Below are 20,273 nucleotides of genomic sequence, written 5' to 3' on the forward strand. Positions count from 1 at the left end.
GGGCAGAGACACCTCAAACTAAACCATGTCACCCAAGGCTCTTGAACACTGCCAGGGATGGAGCATTTACCACTTCTTTGGGCAACCCATTCCAGTGCCTCACCACCCTCACAGTAAAGAATTTCTTCCTTAGATCCAATCTAAACTTCCCCTGTTTCAGTTTGAACCCGTTACCCCTTGTCCTGTCACTACAGTCCCTGACGAAGAGTCCCTCTCCAGCATCCTTATAGCCCCCCTTCAGATACTGGAAGGCTGCTCTGAGGTCTCCACGCAGCCTTCTCTTCTCCAGGCTGAACAGCCCCAACTTTCTCAGCCTGTCTCCATACGGGAGGTGCTCCACTCCCCTGATCATCCTCGGGACCTCCAACAGCTCCATGTCCTTCTTATGTTGTGGACACCACAACTGCCCACAGTGCTGCAAGTGGGGTCTCACAAGAGCAGAGTAGAAGCTGCAGAATGCGGGTTTTAACCTGGGCAGATGATTTCACTTCATCCAGTGAAGAGCTGGGAGCGGGGCTGGTGTGTGGATGTGAGAGGTGGAAGGCTCAGCACCCCGACTCCAAATAAACCACGTCCATTGAGCCGCATTCAAACTGACCTCTCCACCGGAGGGTTATCTATATGTATATATATAAAATATACTATACATATAATATATATAAAATAGGTTATATATATGTGTATATATATAGATATAAAACCCTCTGCCTCCCAACTTGATGCCGGGAGCGATCCGCACCCGCGCCCGCTGCTGAATCACCGCGGGGCCACGGCACTACCGGGTCCCCCCAAACCCCCCCCCGCTCCCTCCGTTCCCCGCCCTCCGCCGTCCCCGGCTGCTCACGTCACTTGTTATGTCTCCGCTGGCGGCTCCGCCGGGGCGGGGACAGCGGCGGGAGGGAGGCGGGAGCCCCGCGGCCCCGCGGCGCTGAAACACCCCCCCCCCCCCCCCCCCGCCCCTAAGCGCACCCCGGCCCCGCTCCGCGCCGCTCCGCTCCGCCCCGCGGCAGCCCGGCCTCCGGCTCGGCGGCCCCTCGGCGGGCAGCCCCGGCGGGAAGATGTGGGTAAAGCTGTGCTGTTTGCTGCTCTACTTCCTGGCGCTCTTCGTGCTGGCCAGGGTGTTCGAGGCCGTGGCGTGGTACGAGAGCGGGTTCCTGGCCACGCAGCTGGTGGACCCGGTGGCGTTGAGCTTTAGGAAGCTGCGGACTATCTTGGAGTGCCGAGGGTTGGGGCATTCCGGGCTGCCCGAGAAGAAGGATGTGCGGGAGCTGGTGGAGAAGTCAGGTACGCCGTGACCCTTGGGATGGAGAGCCGGGCGCTGCGTCCCGCGGTCGGACGGGGAATTTAGGGAGGGAGCTGGTTGGTGTCACTGGGGACCCCAGCCGCTGGAGGGGTTCGATGGAGGAAGGCAAAGGGGGGAAGCTCAGGGATGGTGGCGTTGGAAGCCCGAACGGGCTGCGAGAAGGGAAGGCCTCGGTGAGCAGGGTCATCGAGCAAGGGTTTCTTCCCGCTGGGTTACGCCGGCCGGGGTCGGGGTGGTGGTGGCGGTGGCACAGATGAGGGCGAATGTCGTCTGCTGTGATAAACAAGGAGGAAAGGAGCCACATCTGTGTCGCTCTTTGCAGCCGGGGCCAGCTTTTTACCCCCATGTATTCCTCTCCCTGGCATCCCGTTTGCTGATTTTATTACAGGTCTTGATGTCAAGATGGGTCCTGAGGAAGGCAGTGATTTTATAGTAGGAGGGACGGGTACCGAGGGATGTGGCGCTTTGATAGAAGAGGAGCAGAAGTACATCCTACAGACAGAAAATGGCTTGGAAAAAGGCAGGGAAAGTAGGGAAAATAGGGTGAAGGAGGTGGACTTTCGGGGAATGATGAATAGTGAAGGGTGAAGAGCTCTGGCAATGGGAGGAACGGCTCAAGTATCCGGAGAGGCAGGGTGCTGGCCTGGGGTGGCCAGAGGGAGCTGCCCCAAGGCCTGGGAGATGGGGCTGATGTAATAGCTGTCATGCCAGCCAAGCAGGAAGATACGGGTTGCTGCTTTGAAATCAATGATGGAAGGGGCCAGAGAGAAATCCCCAAATCCCTGTAGTCGGGACTGGCAGAGACAGAGGAGGGTTTGGATGGGCACAGCGAGTGCCATAACCTTAAAAAATGATGCTTTAAATAATTGATACTAATGCTGGGGCATTTAAATCTGATTTCCTTTTATTGTTCATTGTTTATTGATGCTGTTTATTCACTTTGCTGCCTCAACACTAAAAAGCATTCGGTGATCTCACTTTTGTTTCCAATGCCTTTCACTCCTTGGCTGTCAGGTACTCTCATGATGTCATGATGTTTGGGTTGCATATGCCGCAGGGAAGTGTTTAACTCCAAACAAACTCCATTAACTGACTTCTCCAAATGTCATGGAAACGCTTCTCTCACCAACCAGCTTTGCAGCATTTTCCCTTAATTCCTGGGGGTTTTTTCTCCCTAAATTCTAGGAATACTTTTGGAAACCCCTCGAGGGTTTCAGCTGCAGCTCTTGTATTTCTGAAGGAGACGGTCTTTCTGGCCAAGACTTCAATTCTTGAAGTAATGGATGAGTTACTAGAATGCTTCTTGTCATGAACAGCATTTGGAATGATTGTGAAACAGAACGTGAGAGGGACATGAGGTTACAAAGGAAACGTTATCGGATGCTTTTACTGGGAGCTCTTTACATCGCTGTGACTGGTGTTGAGGGGAACTTTCTCCAACTGTGAAAACAGAAGCCAGCCGCTCAGTTGTTCTAGCTGAGGTTTTTGCTTGCAATGGGACAACAGACGGCTTTGTTTTGGTACAAAGTTAGGGATTGGGATTTTGGAAGGCTGTTTGAATTCTCACCGTTAAATTGCTGCAAAATGGGTGTCCTGTGAATGAAGGGAAAAATGAAATGCAAGCAAAGATACAGCAATAAAAACTCCTTGCAGCCACTGAATATCGTTGTTTCAGAGAGCAAGGCTTGGAAGATGTTCATTCATGCTTCCATGAGCTCAGCTGCATGTGTGGTACATCTGTGTGATCACGTTTGGCAGCTGAAGTCAGGTTGTTTGTAGTCATGATAAATAGAATTAAACCTTTACAGTTTAGTCACCTTTGTCCTGAAAAGGTTCTTTGAGCACCCATGTGAAGTGCAGTTAATCTGTTACTAGAATTCACGAAGTGATCCTTCTCGAGTGCTGTTTGAATTGAATGTCTTCACTTGTCTCTTTTTCAGGAGACCTTATGGAAGGAGAGCTTTATTCGGCTCTCAAGGAAGAAGAGGCTTCTGAATCGGTTTCCAGTACAAACTTCAGTGGTGAAATGCACTTCTATGAGCTTGTAGAAGACACAAAAGATGGGATCTGGCTGGTTCAGGTAGAGAAATCTGGTCATTTATTTCAATGTGTTTATCACATCCCAAATGTGTTTCAAAGGAGGATTTATGGGGGTAGTTAACTAGTAGTAAACGTGTGTAACAGAGAGATGGTGACAAAGATAAACTACATTAGGGAGATCATAAGGAATAAATGTGTTTGAAAAAAGCCAAGGCAGGCTGGGAAGTGACAGGCACTCCTACACAGGCAGGGAGAAAAAAACCCTGTTATTCTGTGGATTGCTGTATGAAAACCAGGTACTTTAGAACGAGACAACAGGCAAAGCAGCACACACTTAAGTACACAGCCTCTGCAAGTACTTGGCCCCGGTGTTGTAAGAGCTTGTGTAAGTGTGAGGTGCATGAAGTATAGATGCTCTCAGCTGGCACAGGAGAGGTGCTTCTGGTGTTGCTCTTCCTTTGGTTGCGTTACATGCTCACACCAGGGGGTTTAAGTTTCTGTTTATCTCAGGGGCTTACAGCACTTCTGAAAACCTCTGTTGCCTTTTTACAAAGGCAGGATCTCAGTGTGCTGCTTCCGTAACATATTCCAGTAGCTGAAAGTTAACCTTCCCCCAAAGCTTGTGTGCTCGCTGGTTTCAAGCGTGCTTCCTCAGGGCTGCATGGGAGGAAAAGAACATTAGGAAAAGGAAGACTTTGGCAAATAGGCTGAGAAAGTTGGAGCTGTTCACCCTGGAGAAGAGAGGCTGCGTGGAGACTGAAGGGGGCCTACAAGGATACTGGAGAGGGACTCTTCATTAGGGACTGAAGTGATAGGACAAGGGGTAACGGGTTTAAAATGAAACAGGGGAAGTTCAGGTTAGATATAAGGAAGAAGTTCTTTACTGTTAGGCTGGTGAGGCACTGGAACAGGCTGGCCAGAGAAGTGGTGAATCCTCCATCCTGGCCAGTGTTCAAGGCTGGGTTGGACAGAGCCTTGGGTGACATGGTCTGGTGTGAGGTGTCCCTGCCGATGGCAGGGGGTTGGAACTTAAGGTCTTAGGGTGCTTTCCAACCCAAACCATTCTATGATTCTATGAAATAGGATTCTGAAACTATTTATTGTCACTCTTGAGAACACAAGTAATCCAGACCAAACTGTAAAAAAAAGCTTTTCTGCGTTAACTTCTCTGTTGATAGAGATTTATTTAAGGTGTAAGTTCCCCGCTGACAGCCACATCAGGCAATGTGAATTCTGCCTCAGACAATTCGTTGTTGAGGTGACAGCTCTCCTGCCTGGTTTGTCCCATCTCCTTCACTTCATGTTTTCTATTTAAATACATTATCAAGATTTAGTGACTTCCTGCTGTCACCACATCAGATCTCACCCTAAAATAGAGCAGGAGAGGACAGATTACCTTCAGAGCCGAAATGGCATTTGTATTGTGGGAAAGATGTATTTGGATGTTATTGAGTCTTAAGTTTCAGGTTTAAATCATAGAGAAGAGCATTCTGCAAGCAGAGAGAGCGTGTTGAAAGGAAGTTTACACATCTCCAAGATAGTTGACAAATAGGCGCATGAATATCCGATGAACAACTTTCCCTCCCCATGCAGCTCAGAAGAGTAAAATCTGGCAGCTCTCTGTTGTCTGTTGCTTGCAGAGTTTTAATCCTCATATATTTTCAGCTGGCTTCATAATATTAGATCACATAGGCTGTGGTTTGATGTCTCTGGGGTGATGGATGTTGTCATCATTCTGGGAGTATTTCACAGCTATTCAGTTCGTCACAATAGCTGTGGACAGCAAAAATTAGTGGAATTTACTGAATAATTTACTTGCTGAGCACTGTTTGTCTGTTTCGCCACAATAAAAGCCACGAGATGTGCAATTTGTCTTTTTCATGCTTGCTTTTGGAGTTTTCATCACTCCTGAGTTTCTTCTTGCTCCCTTCCCCGCTGTAACTCCTGTCTGGGTAACTCCTGTGCTGGCTCTCTGTGTTCTGTCACAGGTTTCTCATGTTCTTTTCTTGCTCCTCATCCCTGCAGAGCTGGTCTTTATCACCACTTCCCTGTTCTCACTCTTGATCACCCTCCCTTACCTTCACCTTCACCATTAGGAGTCCCATGGAAACTTTGCAGCCAATTAATCAGCTCAGTGCTTAGACAGGCACAGCGCAGAGTGAGGTTCCCTCATGGATGGGTTTGGCGACCGCAGACAAGGTCAGAGCACTGCCCTGCTCTGCTGTCGGGAAGCAGAAAGGATCCCGATATCCTTTCCAGGATCCTGACCCTGAATTTCTATTCAGGGAGCTGCTGGAAAGCAGTGGAGAGAGAGGAACAGCTCTGGCTCAGCTGGCACAGTGACTGTTGGTGCAGTTGGGTTTGAACGCTTCGTGATGATATATGGGAGGATGGGGACTCTGAAGATGATTCTTGTTTCCTGATGCATGTAAGTGACATTTCCGAGGTGGCACAGGCTGGCAATGTGATAGCCATGGCTGTCTGCACGGAATCAAGGGACAAAGAGGAAACAGTTGATATGTTTGACACGAATTCAGATGTGAATTCAGCATTTAGAGGCAGCCAGATGAATTCCTTGGAGAAAGTAAAAGAAAGGAACAGCATTTCCTGCCTTGGTTTCCTTATTCTCTGAAAATCCACAGGCAAAGCATCCGGGTTCAGCAGTAATTTGTTTACTGATGTGGCTGTTCACAGGTGCCCTCTGCTCCTATGCAGAGCTTCCACAGAGCCACAGACAGCAGCGTGTTCTTTCTCCTATTAGCTTATGATCTCATACCTTTCCTTCTATGCCTTTCTTCTCGCTTGCCAGCTGCTGCTGTGCACTTCTTTGGCTGGCAAGAAGGGTGAGTAGGATGAATGGTAGCTTCTAGACCTGCTTCTTTTGTTGGAGAGGGGTAACACGTAACGTTCTAGCTTCTCCAGACTCTGCTCGTGCTCTCTGGTTAGTCACTAGAAGCCTGTCACATCCAGGAATGTCATAGCCATGATGACTTTCTAAAAGCATGCAGTAAATGATCTGCAGATAAAACCCCTCTTTGAATGAAGCTAAAAGCTAAGTTATTCTCTGTTTTTATTCTAGAAGTCTCTACTGTAACACAGTGGTAAAGGGAAGTAAAGGGAACTTTCTTCTGGGCATTGAAACAGGAGGAGAAACATTCTGCTCAGGCTTGGTAGAGGTGCAAAGGATGATATTATGGATGTAAAATGTTGTGGTCTATTCTGCATCTCGGCTTCTTGTTCAGGTGGTGTAGTCACAGGGCCAGGGATCTGTCTACAGGATTTTAGTGGTCTTTTCCTTCTTCCCTCCTTTCCTTCCCCTCTTCCCTTCCCTCCTTTCCTTCCCTCCTTTCCTTCCCTCCTTTCCTTCCCTCCTTTCCTTCCCTCCTTTCCTTTTCTCCTTTCCTTCCCTCCTTTCCTTCCCTCCTTTCATTCCCTTCCCTCCTTTCCTTCCCTCCTTCCCTTCCCTTCCCTCCTTTCCTTCCCTCCTTTCCTTCCTTTCCTTCTTGCCCTTCCATGTAGGATGAGTACTTTTCCTATTTGCCTTCTCAATATTGCAGGTGGTTCATCTGTTCCCACTACAAAGAAATTAAATAGAAACACTCAGTTCTTTCTAACTACATCAGTTGGTATTTGTGTCTTTTCCAGTAGCCCTTCAGGATCATTTCCCAAAGGATACCTGATTTTAACTTTCAGTATCCTTCTTGAGAGTCTTCCTACCCAGTTGAGGTGCAGAATACCATCAGCTTGAATGTAATAGTTCTTGTATTCCTGTGCATCCATGTTAATTCATTCCAGCAGCTCGTGTACTCCCAGCCTCTGGCTTAACTGACAGCTTAACTGAGCTCTTCAGGCTGGTGCATGGATCACCCACCTCCCTTGAGAAACTGCACATGATTTTAAGGTGGTTCACTTCTGCATCCTATCATGGATGTAGTCTTCTGTCATTGCCTATTTTGATCTAATTTCTTAGAGTCTCTTTCTCAGAAAAGCCAAAAACCTCCAGATATCTTTAATCCATATGGGTGGATTCTGAACCAGTTGTGAGTTCCTAGGAAAGAGTGGAAATCCAGTTTTGTCAGCATGATGCTGAATAATAGAGTGAGATGTCTCAGGATTAATACAAGTGCAGGCAGTCATATAGAAACTTATTGACATGCTCGTGACTAAGTGGGCTTTTCTCCATGCTTCTACTGAGCAACTCACAAGTCCGTTTAAAATGAATTGTGTTTCTAAAGGAGAATTGTCCAAATACTTTTGCTTCTTGTTTCTCTATGGGAAGGACAGTTTGTAGCGTAGCTGTTGGTTATAAAGGGTTCTATGAAGGCTGCGTGGTGACCTCACAGCAGCTTCCAGTATCTGAAGGGACCTACAAGGATGCTGGAGAGGGACTCTTCATGGACTGTAGTGATAGGACAAGGGGTGATGGGTTTAAACTGAAACAGGGGAAGTTCAGGTTAGATATAAGGAAGTTCTTTATCGTGAGGGTGGGGAGGCACTGGCAGAGGCTGCCCGAAGAAGTGGTGAATGCTCCATCCCTGGCAGCGTTCAAGGCCAGGTTGGACAGAGCCTTGGGTGACATGGTCTAGTGCGAGGTGTCCCTGCCCATGGCAGGGGGTTGGAACTGGATGATCTTAAGGTCCTTTCCAACCTAAATCATTCTGTGATTCTCTGATTCTATGAAAAGCACAGAAGTTCTAATTAACAGACCAGGGATTTTGAACCTTTGTGTCTTTGTGGATCTCTAAAAGTCTTCCAGTGAGTGCATGGACTCTTTACAGTAATAACAGGCTTCCCGTTGGCAGTTTGGAAACCTCCAAACCAGACTGTCAGTTCTCCCATACGTACGTACAACCTGACCAGTTCATAATCAAAGTTAGAAATCACTTCTGCCTTTGGCAGAATCACAGATTGGTTTTACCCAGTTCACATGTGTGTACTCCCGCATGCACAGACTGACTTGCTGAGGCTGGGTGAGGATTGACTGCTCCAGGAAAAGGTGTCTGTTTAATAAGTTTTTGTTCTTCCTACTGGTTTTAAACCTGTCACAGTGCCCTCATGCCTAGAGCTGAGGAGCACCTGGAGTTGGTGTCTTTGTGGCTAAGCTGTAAACCCAAGTTTTGACTATTCATGAGTGTTCAACACTGTGTGTTCTTGGTCTGAGCAGGTGTGTCTGACACTCAGTATCCTCACTAGAAATAGAAAATAACGGGAGTTGAAACACCATGAAGGGTTTGTTCTGCTTTTGTCCATCTCTGACTCATTCTCATGCTGTGTGATTTAGTTGTGAGTGAGCCTCAAAACGTACTGACACCAAATCAGCTACAGTGACCTGTTTGGAAATCTCTGCATACCTGTCTAAGAGATTGAACAAGGTCTGATTTATACAACTAATCCTTACTGATACCTGGAAATCAAGGAGCAGCATTGATGACAGCCATGAAGTGGTTACTGCAGTATTGACGCATCTCCTCAAGACACTTTCGTTTGGGATTTGGCAAGAGAGGGAAAGTATCTTGCTAACATTGTCCTATTTTTCCAAGTGTTTATATCTTTCTGTCTCCAGGGTATTTGCTCTTAAAGTCTGTTTGCTTCTTTCATGTCAGAACTATGACTATTTTAACATACAGATCAAAATGGTTCTGTTAATTATGCTCTTGACTGGCCTCTTTTGGGACAGTTCTATCAAATTCAAAGTCAGGAGAGCTCTTTTAGTGCAAAAGCTGCCTACTCAAATGCCCATTGAAATCAGGATTTCAGTAATTTCAGTATTCTATGTCCCTAGATGAATTCTATTTTCATTTTGTTCCCTGTGGTATCTGGAAGTCGCCTTCTCAAGTGTTTATGGAAGCTAAACAAGAACACTCAATCAGAACATGTACAAATAAAGGAGATTTCCAAACCCCCATCTTCTCATTTTTACTGTGCACATCTTGGTGGCATAACGTATCTGCAGTGTGGTCCTCACAAATTCACTGATGGAGTATGAAGAAACGTGTCTGAGACTTAAGAGGAGGTTTGTGGATGGATACACAGTGAGAGCCTGGCCTCTGCAGCATCTTCCACTAAAGCACCAGGCATTCACCTATAAGGAAGTTAATTTGGACCCTGCAGTCAGAGCCAGTCCTCTGGCCTGGGTTAGGTGTAGGTGAGGGAGCAGATCTTCTCCATGATGTGGGGTTATTAAAAGGCAGGGTTACTGTGATCCTATTGGATTCTCCTAGCCCATTAAGATGCTTAATGGATTCATTGAGTTATCTTCCTTGGCTTCTCACGCTGACGTGTTATTTTAGAGATTGTGAACAAAGCTCATGCTAAGAGAATCTCAAAGGGTTTGTGTTCCTCTAAAGGAGGTGTTTGTTTCCCACCTGATCTCATACAAGACACCTTCTCCTCTGAGCTTTCTCTTTTATTTCTTTAAACTGAAATAGAGCATATGGCTGCAAGGGACCTTCTTGATGAGCGGGTTCAGCTCTGCTAGACTGTGGAATATGTGTTTATAAAATGTCTTGCTGTCTGTCTTAAATCAGAAATTGGCTGAGTGTAAAACTCCTTCTGACTGTTCTGTTCTTGGAAAGGTGTATCTGATGTCTGGCTTCAGTGTGTTCATCTGGCTCATTTGTTCCTATTGCACTTAAATTGACATCACCCTTTAGTTTCACTGGCTCCTGATGCCTGCTCCCAGTATGTGAGATCAATCAACCAAGTTTGTTTTGTCGGGTATAATATATCCTGGGCTTTGCTTATTTCACAGCCAGTTACTAGTGATGGCTCACAGTCCCTTTTGAATCAACTAATAGATCCCAGCTTTTCCTCCCGTCGCCGTTTCTAAGTGATGAACTCCCCAAGCGTCCTGTTCATTACTGAATTCAATTTCACTTCTGACACTCTGGGTTACAAGATTTGTGCATTGCAATCCTCTTTTGCACACAGCCGTGCTTCCCAAGTTTATGTCATCTACAGATGGCTTTGGAACACTTAGAGTTCCTGCAGGGAGGGCGTTAATAGGAATATATGCTGAACTGAGCTCTAAGGTAGGTACATTAAGAAGTCTGTTAGTACTTTCCTGGCATTTTGATGTTTTCTTGCCTTAGACAATTTACTCAGTTTAAAGCTTGTTTTTTTTACTCACTATAAAAGCTCATATCCAGTTTGCATGGAAATCTTCCATGTGGCACAATATATGATACCCTTCCAAACTACAGACAGGATTCTACCTTCCCTTTCTCTTGAAACTTGGCTGTTTTCCTCCGGGAAAAGGTGGATTTTTAACTCTGAACTGAATCAGGAATAATACATCTTTAGTATCATATGCTGGAAAGGGGTGGAAAACACAACTTGAAGTCTTTGCACCTTTAAAATCTGTTCTACAGTTTTGCATACCATTGAGATCAAACTCTTAAATACAGTTACTAACTTCTTGTTCTGCTGTCAGTGTAAATGAGTCTGACAGGGGTTTATACAAAACCTTCACAGCTTCATGCGTGATTTTATGTGCTCATTGCACTGCAGTTCTGAGATTGAAATTACCTACTTACACAGGTTAAATGGTTTGAGTTTTGTTTCCATCTTCAAATGATACTGTCTCTTCCCATCAATGCACTAACCTGTCCATGGGCAGCCATCTCCTCTGCACTGCGAACTGAGTCAGAGCATTCATTTCAGTTTAAAAACAAAGTGATCTGGCGTTTGTACCCTGTTGTCATTGTGTGGTGATCCTGCTGCTTTTCCCTCTGTTCTACTCTGATTCATATGCCTGAAAAACCTTTTGGTGTAGCTTGCAATATCCTTTGTATGGTCTAACTGAATTGCTCATTTTTCCTTACTTTCTTTGCTAGCTTTCCCTTTTGACCTTTATTCATTCCTTGTAGATTCTCAAACTATTTCTAACTTCTTCTTGGAAGCGCTTGCTAGGAAGAAGTACACGACTTGACATATAAAACCCTGATAGCTTGGACACCTTGGACTTCAGGAACTTCCGGGCCTCTTCCACATTCAAATTCCTGCTCTCCTCAGTCACAGATTTTGAAGCTCAGTTTCTTAGCTGAGCAAAATGCACACTTCTTAAATAGAATCTGTTACAAGTGTTGCAGGTTATCTCTAATTTGAACAGAATTACACTGTGATTGCTTAACCTGCAGTATTCTCTCCGACTTCCTCATCCACAGAGATGATGATTACTTTCCAAAACACAGCCCCTTGCTTCTGTGTGGTGAACTCCCAATGTTGTAAGTGGGTGTTGCCTGCAAGGAGCAGCTGCAATGGATGTGTTTATTTGGGGCTTTTTTTTGCCATAATGAGACAAAAAAGCCTGAGCCCAGGAAATTTTACACAGCTTCAGTGTGCAAAACGATAGTAGGGTTCTCTCTGTGTAGTTACAACAACTGCTGGTTCTGTGGTTGGCCTTCAGCGTAAATAACCTTCTCCAAGGGGAAAGAGTTTTTCATAGGAAGGGAGTAAAACTGATATTAAAAAGCCCACAGTAAAACATATTGGTGACCGTATTTGCAACAAATGTCTATCTTGTCACTTAAAGTGAGTATTGTAGCTATCAGACAGAAGAAACAGCTGAGCAGGATTGGTCTTTCTGCACTTACCATCAGCATACTCCCAAGGACTGTGCTGGGCTTGGTCATAACATGCACACAGAAGAAACCAATCTCTGAGTAGCTGGAATCTAGTTATCAATGTTTCACTTCTGTGCTTACTAGTAAAACATAGTGATTCCTTACTCTGCTGGATGCATTTCTCACATCGTAGTAGCTCTGAGGATATCCTGGTGTGAAGGAGTCTTTAGGCATGTCGTCTTTTTTAGTTGAAGCACCTGGAAGGAACAAGTTTAGACTATCCAAAGTGCTTCAGTTACAGTAGGGGATGTAAAGAAGGCTCAGTAATACAGCAGGCTTCCCTAGCTAGTTGTGTTGATGCTTGAAGGTTACATTTAGTGAACCAGAAAGGCTTCTCTATGTGGTGTGTGTGTTTTAAGAATAACTTGAAGGCTTCTAATCCAGCTGCTCACCTCTGGTTTTATTTAAGCATTTTGGGCTCAGTGTAATCTGTATCTTCAGTTTAACTTTGTTTCCCTATGGAGAATGTTCTGCTTAGTGAATTCTCTCAATCTTAAGTTTCTGAGAGGATGCTACTTAGCACAAAGCAGATATTTTGAGTCTCAAAGGCCAGACACGGTTTGCAGGCCTGTGTCTCAGCCTGTACATGGAGCACTGTTACAGTGACAACCAAACTTCCAGAGGAAAGCTGACATTTGAGGTTGTTAACCCAGAAAACGATCAGGAGAAGTTTAATGGCAGGTAAACAAATCCCTAACAAATGGGACATTCAAACCTTGATGTAAAAATACATTTCAAGTGGTTGCCAGTGAGCCTGCAGAAGCATGTGAGGCATTTCTGAAATAGAAAATGTGACGGCTCATGGAAGAAAGCCTGATCAGTCATGTCAGTCAAAATTACCTGTCAACTGCAGGCAGGCAGGGCTTTCTTTTCCTTCTTTTCCTTCGCTGTGTAGTTATAAGTCAAAGGATAAATACTTACTCTGTCATTTGTGTCTGCAGAAGTAACCTGACATACTACTTTAATACACTAGATTAGAACAAATTGGACCTTGGGATACATCACAGTGAATGGCAGATGGGACATTGGAGCTGGTGGAACAGTCATGTAAAGTCACCAAGTGCATCACTGGCAAAGCTGGAAGGGATCAAGGTTTTTAGGTGTTATCTGAGAGTTTAATCACTAGTTTCCACTGCTTGGAAATGGCTGTTGGCAGCCTAATGTGGTACCAGGTACACACCTTCCAATCTGAGACACCATTTCTTTGGTACGTTGTAACTTCATGGAAAATTCTAATAAAACAATGGTCTTTTTTATTGCAAAGAAGAGGAACCTGCTGCATCCTCCTCCTTTCTCCCCTCCTACCAACTGGTTCATGATAGCTTTGTTATTTTCCCAAAGGTTTCGTTAAGTACCACTCATTTTAGTGTCTTAACAGGTACTTAAAATGATGCTGCACTTTTGTCTGTCTGCAGAAACTGTATTTCTGCCTCAGAGCTTCACTCTCCAAAGATATTCAGCGTGGTTCCTGATTGCATAAACCTACTCTGTGTTGTGAGAGAAGGGGAGAACTGTATCAAGGGTGACTCCGTCTCTGTTTTCATGAAACTTGCTCTTTATTTCAGGAAGCAAACTCACTGTGACACTAAATTGTTATTTCCTTTTGGCAACAGGTCATAGCAAATGACAGAAGCCCACTGGTGGGTAAAGTCCACTGGGAGAAAATGGTGAAGAAGGTATCAAGATTTGGCATACGTACCGGCACTTTTAACTGTTCCAGCGACCCCAGGTATATTCCTAAAGGATTATTTAAATCAAAAGGATATCTTAAGGCTCAGCTGTGTTCTGGCAGCAAGGCTGCCTGTGTGTAAAAGTAGCTGTGACAGAAGGTGGCTTTCTTCATGGTTTTATCTTTAGTGAAGTCTGTTCAGAATTCTCCATTACATGATTTATCAGTATCATAGACATAGACCTGCAGCATCCTAAAGCAGCGTGCGGGAAATGCATGATTAGACTATGTAAAGTGTAATAGAGCAGTGGAAGGGAAGGGATAAGAGAATTTGGCCTTATAGCCAAGCGTTTGGGGACAAGAATTTTGCTTGTGTAGGACAAAGCTGTATATATATAGCCCTTGTAAGAGAACTGTACCAGTTGTAGAGTTGCTACATTGCCATCTGGAAAGGAGAAACACAGGTGAGCATGAACCACCCAAACAGTGCCTGTTTCTCAGGGAACAAATCCTGTTCCCTGACAAATGTGCATGTTTCTATATAAACTTGCACACACCCTTTGACAACACACAGCGTGCTCTGCCAGATCCACTGCTGTTTGCTGTTTGACTTTGAACAAGAAGAGCAGAGCCACAGGAGCGAATAGTCATTCTGTGCTACTGTAAAAAGAAGGGGGTTTTGCACGTTTTGTTGGAAGCATTTGCTTCACATGATGGGAAACTTTGCTTGGAATTCCAGTGGCATGCATGGATATGCACGTCTCACACAGTCCTAAATGTTTGCACAAATCTCGAAGTTAATCACAAGAGAAAATTCTTATGCAAAATAATCTTGTCTAATCAAAACACTGGTATTTGAACACCTGAAACATTTGGCAGTGCTTCTCTTTGCATAGCTCCTAACTAGTCTTAATGTTACCATCAAATCCTGTGTTTTAAATGAACTCATTTTTCCTTAATGCAATAAATGTTTTGTTGATTAAACCCTTGTGAATAGCTTTCATCAGGTGGCAGCTGAAATTCAGCAGAACGCTGCATGCCACAGTAGTCAGGATACGTAGAATCAGGGAATGGTTGGGGTTGGAAAGGACCTTAAGATCATCCATTTCCAAGCCTCTGCCATGGTCAGGGACACCTCATGCTAAACGATGTCACCCAAGGCTCTGTCCATCCTGGCCTTGAATACTGCCAGGGATGGGGCATTTACTACTTCTCTGGGTACCCTGTGCTAGTGCATCACCACCCTCACAGTAAAGAACTTCCTTATATCTAACCTGAATTTCCCCTGTTTCAGTTTAAACCTATCACCCCTTGTCCTATTGCTACAGTCTCTTTATTAGTAGGATAATATCTTATGGCTCCTTCTAAAAACACTACGTTTTAGAACTGGGGAGATGTAATTGTCTAAATAGATGTTGATTTGAGCAAAAGCAGAGAGGAGGTAGGTAAGGTGGTGGATGAATGCGGCTGATGGCCCCTGCTGCAGTGTGCAGGTTCTCAGGCACAGTTTGCGTGCCCGTTGGCTGTGTCATGTTTTGGTTGTTGAAGCCTGCCAGATGTTTCCTAAAAGGAGAACTAGATAAATCGAGTGGCATAGTGATGCTGGCAGAAAAGATGCATGAGAGAAGGGATCTTCTGAGTCATCAGGCTTTTCTCATGGTTACTGGGGTCTGCACCATGACTCGGGGTTCAGCCTTGAAGAGGTATGGATTTGGAGTTCACCCCAGCCCAGCTCCAGCAGGGGTGTTCTTTTAGATTAAATCATCCAGCAGCAAGAGGCTGCTTCCTCCTGTGCTGGTTTTGCGGCGAGCTCTCTGACCACACCTCTTCCCTGTCTGCATCCTTTCAAAACAATTATGGAGCCAGGCTGAGAGAGCTGGGCTGGTTCAGCCTGGAGAAGAGAAGGCTCCTTAAGGGGAGAATTTAGAGCAGCTCCAGTGCCTAAAGGGCCTGCAGGAAACAAGGGGAATGGCTTTAACCTGCCAGAGGGGAGACTGAGATGAGCTCTTAGGCAGAAGCTCTTCCCTGTGAGGGTGCTGAGGCGCTGGCCCAGGGTGCCCAGAGAAGCTGTGGCTGCCCCATCCCTGGCAGTGTTCAAGGCCAGGGTGGACGGGGCTTGGAGCAACTTGCTCTAGTGGAAGGTGTCCCTGCCCGTGGGAGTTGGCACTGGATGAGCCTTAAGGTCCCTTCCAACCCAAACCATTCTAGGATTCTATCAAAATGGCCCCAGTAGGAAGTGGACACTTCTCAGCATCATTAAAGCAACTGCAAATGGACCAGTGCCTGTTAGCTTCACCCCATTGCTGCTTGGCAAAACTAGGGTGGAAGGAAGCCCTGGGAGAGTTACCCTGAGGCTCAAGAGAGCTGTGGGGCATTGAGTTACACTGTAGTGATTATCTTCTTGGCTGGAAGGCCAAGATAAAATAGCTTCTCATACAAAAACTGTATAGCAAAGAGTAGAGTAAGGTTGAGTATTTTCAAATCCAGCTACAAAGTATAAATGACTGTATGGCCTTGTTTATTACAACAGCCTATAAAAATTACTACTCCTCCTCTTTATGGTTTATGAATATGTGTCGCTACAACATTTCTGTAAGCTAGATAACAAATATAAGAATAAATATACTTCGACAGTGAATATTGTGTGCCCATATTTCCTAGTATTCTGTGTAAAGATCCCCAGGTCCTCGGCACATCTCATTTTTGGATTCACAACAGTAATTTAAGCACTGCAGCCTCAGGGTTCTGAAACTCTGTCATCTAACCCACTCTTTTCTTTGTAGATACTGCAGGAGAAGGGGTTGGCTGAAATCCACCCTCATCATGTCAGTGCCACAAACCAGCACCTCCAAGGGAAAAGTGATGCTGAAGGAATACAACGGGCGCAGAATCGAGGTGGAGCACATCTTCAAATGGATCACAGCCCATGCTGCTTCTCGGATCAAAACCATTTACAACTGGGAGCATTTAAAGGAAGAATGGAACAAAAGCGACCAGTACCGTGTGAAAATATACCTGTTTGCCGACCTGGACCAGCCTCCAGCTTTCTTCTCTGCACTCAGTGTAAAGTTTACTGGAAGAGTAGAGTTTATTTTTGTGAACGTGGAAAATTGGGACAATAAAAGTTCCATGGCAGAAATTGGTGTCTATAAGACACCATCCTACATCCTTAGGACTCCCGAGGGGATTTACAGGTATGGAAATAACACCGGTGAATTCATATCCCTACGTGCCATGGATTCCTTTTTGCGCTCGTTACAACCAGAAGTTAATGATTTGTTTGTTTTAAGCTTGGTTTTGGTTAATCTCATGGCTTGGATGGACCTGTTTATTACACAGGGAGCTACTATAAAGCGTTTTGTGGTTCTTATAAGCACTTTAGGGACGTATAATTCATTATTGATTATTTCCTGGCTGCCCGTGTTAGGTTTTTTGCAGCTCCCCTACTTAGACAGCTTTTATGAGTACAGCTTAAAACTCTTCAGGTACTCCAACACAACTACTTTGGCTTCTTGGGTAAGAGCCGATTGGATGTTCTACTCGTCGCATCCAGCCCTCTTCCTCAGCACATACCTTGGTCACGGTTTACTAATTGATTACTTCGAGAAGAAAAGAAGACGCAATAACAACACCGATGAAGTAAATGCTAATAATCTGGAGTGGCTCTCGAGCCTGTGGGACTGGTACACCAGCTACTTGTTTCATCCCATTGCTTCTTTTCAACACTTTCCCTTTGATTCGGATTGGGATGAAGACCCGGATTTGTTCCTGGAGCGGCTGGCCTTCCCCGACCTCTGGCTTCACCCTCTGATTCCAACCGATTACATAAAGAACTTGCCAATGTGGAGGTTTAAATGCCTCGGGGTCCATTCCGATGAGGAAGCCTTTCAAGACAGTGAAAGTGACTCTGACAGTGAAAACAAAGAGGTCTTCAGTAGTGAAAAAGAAGTCTCGGAGGACGAGGAGCTAAACACGTTCCACAAGGAGGGAGAGCCTGGTGTGGAGCCCTGTTTGTGTGCCAATAAATATTGTCACCATGAGCCATATGATGGGAAAGCAAGGTCCTATGGCTCATCCAGCATCGCGGGTGACCTGGACCCGGACTGGTCAGCCTGGCCCGCCGAGATGTTGCACTGTACAGAGTGTGTGGTGTGTCTAGAAAATTTTGCAGATGGGTGTTTGCTCATGGGCCTGCCCTGCGGCCACGTGTTCCACCAGAATTGCATCGTGATGTGGCTGGCGGGGGGGAGACACTGCTGTCCCGTCTGCAGGTGGGCTTCCTACAAAGCCAAGCAGCCATACACACACCCGCCGCCTTTGGCGAGTGATACCCCATCTTAGCTGCGTGTGCCCGTGTCCTTTGTAAGCTTCCCGGGTATTTCTGCTTGCCTTTTAAATGTTAGTCACTTCCAAGATTCCGTGGTTTGAAGTTTTTTTAGTTGCAATGTTAGTGCAGTGAGCTAAGATATAGCTGATGCTAACGTTAACGACAGAATCATTTGGTTGCCTTGTCTGTTGAACTGAATGCATACTTAGAGTACAGTAAATTCTTTCTTTTCAACATCTGGAAACTTGATGCTGGTTTTGGAAGCACAAATAAAACATCAAGCCTACGAAAGAAGCATATTCCAGCCAACGTTTACAAGTGAGGATGTGGGTGACATGGAAATCCTAATCGGAGACAATTGCTTAATTTAAGTGTTTCTTATTTTAGAGTCTGTTCAGCACATCTTTGTTGAATAATGTATGTTGTAAACCCAGTACCATTGACAAAGAGATCAGCAAAATAAATTATTTTAAAAGGAGATTTGTAATGTTAATTGTTTTGATAACTATTCTATGTATACGGTTACACGTCTTGCCGGCCTTATCTGTGAAGCCAATAAAAATATAACACAGCTTGTGTGACTAATAAATCATCTCCTGGTGGTGCAGGAATTCACTGCTCCAGTGTTAGCCACTGGGCACGCAGAAGGTGATGGTGTTTCACTACTACTTCCTTCGTAAGTCCTCTGCACTGAGGGGCTTCTCTGCTTTTCCAGTTGATTACAAACTGAGTTAGCAGAGACTTTCTTCTACTGGCTGTCTCCCCAGCACCTTCATCTGCAGACATCTAGGAAGACTTTAGGTTTACCCCTTTATAGCCTCAAAGGAAACCATCACGAAGTAGCAGAGTACTGTCATGCAGTGACAAAAGTGTAAGAATTGACAGATTCCAACTAATGCCATAAAAAAAAAAATGAGCCTGCTATTTTCTTTATATTTCAATATGGAAGTGTGGTGGTGGGTGTAGCTTTCAGAAATCATCTGGCTGAAAATCCAGAGAGGAAATGTTGGTTGGAAAAAGAAAGGGAAAAGATGAGGTAAGTAGAAGAAAAGGCTAACCTAGAAAGGTGTTTTCAATTGTCTCCTTGTTTTATTTCTTTCCTAGCTCTTGCTAGTGGTATGAAAGCAGGATAATTAAATGAAGATGCTAATAGGAAATGGAAAGGCAGGTTTACATTTGCAGTTCAGTCCATCTCTCCATGCTTGTACAGAGCTGGTGCTTGCAAAGCTGCTGGGCAGAGTTTTGTCTCTCCAGGGCACCTGGGCACTATCTTTTTTAATAACAAATATTCCTTGCTTCCAGGCGTCTTCCCAAGAGGATATTCTTGTAATTACCAGCAGAGCTGTTTGTAATTGTGAGTGCTTTCCTTTTCCCTATTGCAATACTGAAGCAGGGAGGTATAAGAAGCAGAATATCACCAACTCCCCTGTGGCCCAGAAAGTAATTTTTATTCCAGTTGAGGCTTGTCGGTACTTGCCCTTTATCTGTCATTACAGCTGTGGCAGAGCAGTGGAGAGGCATAATAAGGGCAAAGATCATTTCTGCTTCCAGTTTGCGCAGCACCGTGGCACTTGGCCTATGTGCTTATCATAAGTAGCAGGGGTTGAAATCCACATTGTTGAAGGGCTGTCTTGAAACCTGCACTGAGCTGAGGCCTTGAACCTTCCTCCTTGACGGTGGAGACAGAGGAGAGCTTTACTGAGTATAAATCAAGCTGTAGTTGATGTACTTGGGCACTGCGTGCTTGTGGAGTGCACAATGCTGCTAAACACTGACCTCCTTATATGCAGCTCCGCTCTGTGCACGGGTTCAGCCTCATTTGCAAACCACTGTGCACCCCTGTTTCAGCTGAAGACTTGTTTTAATGACCTCAGTTACTCTGCCAGTCCAATTCCTTTGATGAACGACACAAACTGCTGTTTAATTAGCAGGAGGGCCGCAGAGCGGACATCCATATGAGCAGGTGATTATGACCAGCAGATAGCTGTGATTGAAGGCTCAGTCCCCTCGTGTCCATTAGCCTGGGTTATATAAATTGTTGTGATCCAGTTCCTGGCGCTGCATCTGTTTCAAACTCTACAGCAGCTGCTGGAGTGCATTGGTAGTCCCAGCAGGCAAGAAAAAGCAGTTGGATGTATTTACTTTATGGAGCTCTTGTGTCAGTAGCAGCAGAAGCATCCAAGCAGGATTGTTTTCTATGGAGTGCAGGATCTCAGGCAGCCCTTACCCAATGCGTTGACCCACAGAAGAGAGCAAAGGCTGTGCCTCTAACAAGGTCAGCAGTTCTGCTCACTTGTTTTGCCTCGCTGG

The 20,273-nt window shown here is 45.3% G+C and overlaps 1 protein-coding gene across 1 annotated transcript; it reads left to right on the plus strand.

Annotated features, from left to right (window-relative positions):
* The first annotated feature begins 1,009 nt into the window (after positions 1–1,009).
* Positions 1,010–18,511, plus strand: RNF103 (ring finger protein 103). Its single transcript, XM_080620846.1, has 4 exons — positions 1,010–1,284; positions 3,244–3,383; positions 13,581–13,696; positions 16,420–18,511. The coding sequence occupies exons 1-4, from the start codon at positions 1,059–1,061 to the stop codon at positions 17,975–17,977; spliced, it is 2,040 nt and encodes a 679-aa protein (XP_080476972.1). The 5' UTR covers positions 1,010–1,058; the 3' UTR covers positions 17,978–18,511.
* The last annotated feature ends 1,762 nt before the right edge of the window (positions 18,512–20,273 follow it).

Source organism: Psittacula echo (assembly GCF_963264785.1).
Source record: "Psittacula echo genome assembly, chromosome: 1".
In the NCBI taxonomy this organism is placed as follows: Eukaryota; Metazoa; Chordata; class Aves; order Psittaciformes; family Psittacidae; genus Psittacula; species Psittacula echo.

Excerpts from the sequence above, each read along its gene's own strand:
- RNF103 (XM_080620846.1), top strand. The coding sequence starts at position 1,059 with ATGTGGGTAAAGCTGTGCTGTTTGCTGCTCTACTTCCTGGCGCTCTTC. Across the intron at positions 1,285-3,243 it reads GGAGCTGGTGGAGAAGTCAG|GAGACCTTATGGAAGGAGAG; the intron begins GTACGCCGTGAC and ends TCTCTTTTTCAG. Across the intron at positions 13,697-16,419 it reads AACTGTTCCAGCGACCCCAG|ATACTGCAGGAGAAGGGGTT; the intron begins GTATATTCCTAA and ends TTTTCTTTGTAG.